This window comes from Halyomorpha halys, unplaced genomic scaffold (assembly GCF_000696795.3).
Source record: "Halyomorpha halys isolate HHAL.00 unplaced genomic scaffold, Hhal_1.1 Scaffold345.1, whole genome shotgun sequence".
In the NCBI taxonomy this organism is placed as follows: Eukaryota; Metazoa; Arthropoda; class Insecta; order Hemiptera; family Pentatomidae; genus Halyomorpha; species Halyomorpha halys.
In genome coordinates, this window is record NW_027114287.1 from 35,765 (window position 1) to 41,504 (window position 5,740).

A 5,740-nucleotide genomic window follows, 5' to 3' on the forward strand; every position below is an offset into this window, starting at 1 on the left:
GTTGCTTTAAAGTCACAGTGAGGACACATATGAGGTCTATCACCAGTATGAAGGGACATTATATGTCTTTTCAAAGTACCATTTAGTGTTGCTTTATAGTCACAATAAGGACATTTATAAGGCTTTGTATCAGTATGAAGGGACATTATATGTTTTTTTAAATTATGAATTTGTGTTGATTTATAGTCACAACGAGGACACTTATGGGGTTTCTTATCAGTATGAATGGAAATAGTATGTCTTTTCAAATTAGCAATTTGTTGTGCTTTATAGTCACAATGAGGACACTTGTGAGGTCTATCATCACTATGAATGGACATTATATGATTTTTTAAATTACCACTTTGTTTAGCTATATAATCACAATGGGGACACTTTTGATGCCTACCACCAGTATGAAGTGCCATTATATGTTGCTTAATAATGCATTTTTTTACTCCTTTATATCCACAATGATGGCACTGATAAACATTTTCCTCTGCATGACTCGTAACGATATGAAGTTTTAAATCAGTAAATACTGTTGCTACATATTTACAATGAGGACACCTTTGCTCCTCACTTGTATGAAGAGTCATTATATGTCTTATCATTAGACTTCTTTCTACAACTGTATATTCACAATAAGGACATTCAAGAGGTTTCTCAGCCAACTTAGACAATGCACATTCCTTCAAATTGATGACTGCAGATTGCAAACCATGCTTTTTCATCTTGCTTGTCTGGCACAGAGAATCAATGGTTCCTAAAAGCAAAAAATATTTCAACATTAATTAAAAATAAATAAATGAAGGAAGAGTGTACTGAAAGGATCGATGCATTCATAAGGCTCTCCTGACTGATTTCCATCTAAACCCAAGTCTAGTAAGGTGGCTTAGCACAATCCTTCCACCTATATTTTATCCTACCACTTGATAGTGCTAATTAACTTATATTCAAAATAATAATGTAAATTTAACAAGTTTTTTGTATTAGCATTTTATAGTAAGATTGCAAATATTATTTAATGAAAAAAAATGTTTCTGAGTACGAAACTTAAATTATTTGTTAATATTTATAGATTAAATTACTAACTATTATTAGATTATTATACTATTAATAGTAAACAGAATCAGGAGTAAAGAAGATCTCTACAAAGATTTTTAATTCAACCAACAATGTTTGCTACTATCTTTATTTCTATCTAACCTAAATAAAAATCATTGGAATGGAGGAAAAGGTGGTGCTACACTACAAAATCAACGTTAAATGAGGTATTGTATTCTATAAACCAAAGTTTTAATCCATTAAAACTCATTAAAAATTATTGGTTAAACCCATTATGAAAAAAATCTAATAATTAAATTAGATAATTTAGCAAAAACCCAATTCTTAGAGTTATATTAGGTTTGTAATTTAAACTGCGTTTGAGTAAATATTGTTTAAATGTGAACCAATAAATTTAACCAAAAGATTGAAATCACTCTTAGATTTATTTATAATTTTTAAAAATGGTTAATACTCACCAGAGGGATCAGTTTCATCAGTTATTTCTTCTTTAATTGAAATATCAGAGTTATTTATATCTGAAACAGCAAATAAACAACAGGTGATAAATTCATGATTCAATGATAAAATAAGAGAGCAGGAGTTTCAATTTAGTCTCGTTTTCAATTACTGGATTAAAATACAGAAAATTGAATTTATATAATTTTTGTTTTACTTTTTTTCAGTAAAAAACATAGAAACAGATCAAAACATACAATAGCTGTACAAAGCTAACTAAATACAATGAAGATCAAGGGCATTGATGACCCCAGGGTCATCCCTAACGCCCTAACCAACAACAAAAAAGATACAAAATAGTAGTAAGTTTCTTTCTACTCTACTCCTGCATTTGAGCTATTTCGGACATTCTCAAGGATAACTATTGATACACTCAAGTTAATTGATTGGTCATAGCATTTTCCCTAATCTAATTATGGTTTATAGGCAGATAGACTAAAATATAATTTGATAAAGGCAGAATAACCAGCAACTTTTTAACATTGCAGCTGTGGTACACAATGTTTTCGGAAGTGATTTTTAATATTTAGAGTTAATTGAAATTGTTAACCAATAGTTATCCTCTAGAACGTATGAGTGGAGTTAAATTAGAAAATAAACATGTAGAGACTAAATAGATATTTTTATTATAATTCATAAGAAACCAGTTTCAAACAAGAATTTAAATTATATACAAATATAAATTAATGTTTACTCTGATTTCTTATGGGCCATTCAATGAACGGGGTCAAACATTCAAACGGGAATATGCTGATGATATCGCTGTGTTGATAGAAGGCAAATTCCCAGAAACTATTTCAGGACTGCTTCAAACATCAGTAGACCTTGTGAATGGATGGTGCCATGGTGATGGTGAGCATCAATCCTCAAAAGGTCTGTCTTCACTAACAGACGGAACATTGCAATCAGATCACTGTACCTTAGCAGTGAACGATTGGGATTCTGCAGTAAAGTCAAGCATAACTCTCGATAGTAAACTGAAGTGGCAACTTCATGTTGATAGGACAAGTATGAAGGCACCGAGGTGTCTCTTGGCATGTAAAGGAGCCGTAGGTAAATCCTAGGATCTTAAACCAAAAGTTACATATTGGTTGTACATGAGACTCATTGTTCTATACGCTGCTATCGTATGGTGGCACAGGGCTATGACCAGGAAATCTCAAACTTGGCTCGGGAAACTTCAGAGATAATGGGAACCATAAGAACCACTCCTTCTGTAGCAATGGAGATTCTTCTGAACATTAAACCTCTACATATAGAGATTGAAGCTCAAGCCCTTAGCTCTGCATATGGGCTTATGAAACTAGGAACGAACTACCATTTCTTAACTTATGAGGGACATGGCAAACTGTTCAGGAGGATCAATGAAGACTGGATCCTGCCTATCAAGGCGCATCCATCTCGTTAGGAAAACACACCACGATATTCCAGGCTGAGGTGATTGCAATAAACATCTATGCCCAGAATTTAATAAAAAAGGGCACGATGGAAAGGCTAATTACGATTTTCACGGACAGTCAAGTAGCCATTTATGCGCTGGGGTAGAGGAGTGTAAGGCTAACTTGAACTCTCTGTCCTTGGCCTACAAGGTGCAGGTGGAATGGGTACCTGGACACAAAGGTATTAAAGGAAATGAGCGAGCGGACTACCAAGCAATGAAAGGATCTGGTGCCTCTCCTTTTACACCTGACCCCATATGTAGGATTAGTCCCAACCATGCGAAGAGGCACATCAAAATGATTGCTGAAAGCAAGGCTGGGTTGCTATGGAGAAATACCAGAGGAATGGAACAATCAAAAATGTTCCTCAAGGGATCCTGCCCTAAAAGAAATAATTGTCTTCTTAACATGGATAGCGGTATTTTAAGATGGGTGACAGGTCTATACAAGGGACACTGTCAGTTAAATAAGCATCTCTATAAAATGAGACTGATTCCCCTATCTGCAGGTTCTGCAGGAAGGATGAAGAGACTGCTTACCACATCATTTGTAGATGTGATGTAGTAGCAAGAACACGATTCCTCATCTTCGGTAAGGACTGTTTCTTGGACCCCAAACTTAGTGAGACAGTGGATCCTTACTCAATGTTCCAGATTTGCAAAGGCAATTGGCCTGTTTTGAGCAGAGGAGGGATGGTATACAATACGGCCCTCTGTGGCCGCGGTGCTTATTTGCCCTTAAAAAACAAAAAAAGGGGTCAAAACTACAGAAGGAATGTATTAGTCGTACACAATTTTAATTGATTTGCTTCCACTTCTGCCTCCATTCTCTTATAATGATGTGTAGATTGAATATTTTAATCTTTAATTAGTCTTTAATTAAAATCTTTAATATGAAGATATGTCTTCAATAACAAAGACTTTCATTAAAAGAAAAAAAAGGAAGTTACTATGCAAACGTGGCCGGCCGCAAGTACGGTAGTTTACCTTAAAAAACAAGGTGGAAATATAAAAAAAATATATATATTTTAATATGCTCTTTTTGAGTAAATAGTATATTTTGATGTATAAAGGGTTTTTAATGTTTTATTTTATGATCATTTTAATGTTGTTCATTTGCTTTGTTGACCAAAAAGCAAGCTAACCAATTTTCATTGTCTATAATAAATTTGTGATTCAAAACAAAACCAAGATGGCGGTACGTATCCTTCAGTCAACAAGTCCGTTGAATCAAGGCCATGTTGAGCAGATTCAAATATCATAAAAACTATTTTAACGCTTCCCATCATAATTGAAAATACAGTAAATTTAAGAAAAAATAGAAGTCAAGAAATAGTGCTAAAGAATAATATTCAGAAAGTAAATCATTTGCAAAAATCCCTAACTGTTGTGCGACAATTGATGTTTACATGGAACATCGAGGCAGGTTTTGGTTTTTGGATTCATTCATTGTTTGGGAGCGAATGGGAAATGATGTCTCCAGGATGAGGAGGTCCTCGTCAATTTCTGTCCAGCAAGGGTAGACATCTTGAAGAAAGAGGACAACCAAGAGTCACCCAAGAAGAAAAAGGGACTCTTTGTTTGGATCGCCTAACAACACACTTCGATGGATGAGAAGTAACTAAAAAACTGTAAGAGGACCAATACTTTGTTTTGTTAGTGTTTGTTTACTGAGAGATTGTCAGCAGTCAGTGTTAGTTAATTGAGGAAATCATCAATAGAATAGTCTATGAAATTGGTTAGTTTTGTTATACCTAAATTTAAATACATGAGTAAAAGAGATATTAATTTAATTAAGTGTTAATAGTAAAAGTGCCTGTTTCTGATTGCCTAGAAACCCGGCCTGAGATTAAGAGTCTACTCTATTATAAAATTCTATTATTATGAGAGATAGTTGACCGTGGATGATGAATGAGGAGAAGATGGTTGGGGGTGCGGTCAATGAAAAACACAAATATATACGAACCAACGAATAACGAATGGTTATTTAACAACAGTTAAAAAGAGGAAACGTAATATAGGTGGGGAACGAAAAATGTGTAAGCAAAGGTTTAAAAGTGAAATAATACGTTCAAAAGTGGGCGGAAAAAAAAAAAATAATGTGAATTGAGATTTAAAAAAAAAAAAAGGTGAAAATTACTTTTTTAATAAATTAACTATTTGTGAATATGTTAATGATAAGTTGTTCGGTTTTTAAGTTGACGGAAGAAGGCTCTAATTGAATATATCAACGGCAAGAATGTTAATGATAAGTTGTTCTTGCCGTTGATATATCCAATTAGAGCCTTCTTCCGTCAACTTAAAAACCGAACAACTTATCATTAACATATTCACAAATAGTTAATTTATTAAAAAAGTAATTTTCACCTTTTTTTTTTTTTAAATCTCAATCGTATTATTTTTTTTTTTTCCGCCCACTTTTGAACGTATTATTTCACTTTTAAACCTTTGCTTACACATTTTTCGTTCCCCACCTATATTACGTTTCCTCTTTTTAACTGTTGTTAAATAACCATTCGTTATTCGTTGGTTCGTATATATTTTTAACTCTTCCTATCACCATTTGTCATCACCCTCTCACACGCTTTCTTCTTCTAACAATTTTTCTACTTTTTATTTTTTATTTTCACCCTACCGTAACGTTTTCTTTATAAAAAAAAACACTTCGTCATTGTTGTAACGGCTTTTTAATTCTGGGCTTGACCGCCATTAGCGCTGTTTTTTCCATTAGACGTTTGATCTTCCAGCTAACAGGTT

At 33.5% G+C, this 5,740-nt stretch overlaps 1 protein-coding gene across 1 annotated transcript in view; it reads right to left on the minus strand.

Annotated features, from left to right (window-relative positions):
• The window catches only part of LOC106681529 (zinc finger autosomal protein), a 56,083-nt gene that overhangs the window by 859 nt on the left and 49,484 nt on the right, over positions 1 to 5,740 (minus strand). Inside the window, exons 11-12 of the mRNA XM_067051491.1 lie at positions 1,506 to 1,565; positions 6 to 745 (exon numbers count right to left, since the gene is read on the minus strand). Of these exons, the coding sequence (XP_066907592.1) occupies positions 6 to 745; positions 1,506 to 1,565 (800 nt within the window). The remainder of the gene's footprint in view (positions 1 to 5; positions 746 to 1,505; positions 1,566 to 5,740) is intronic.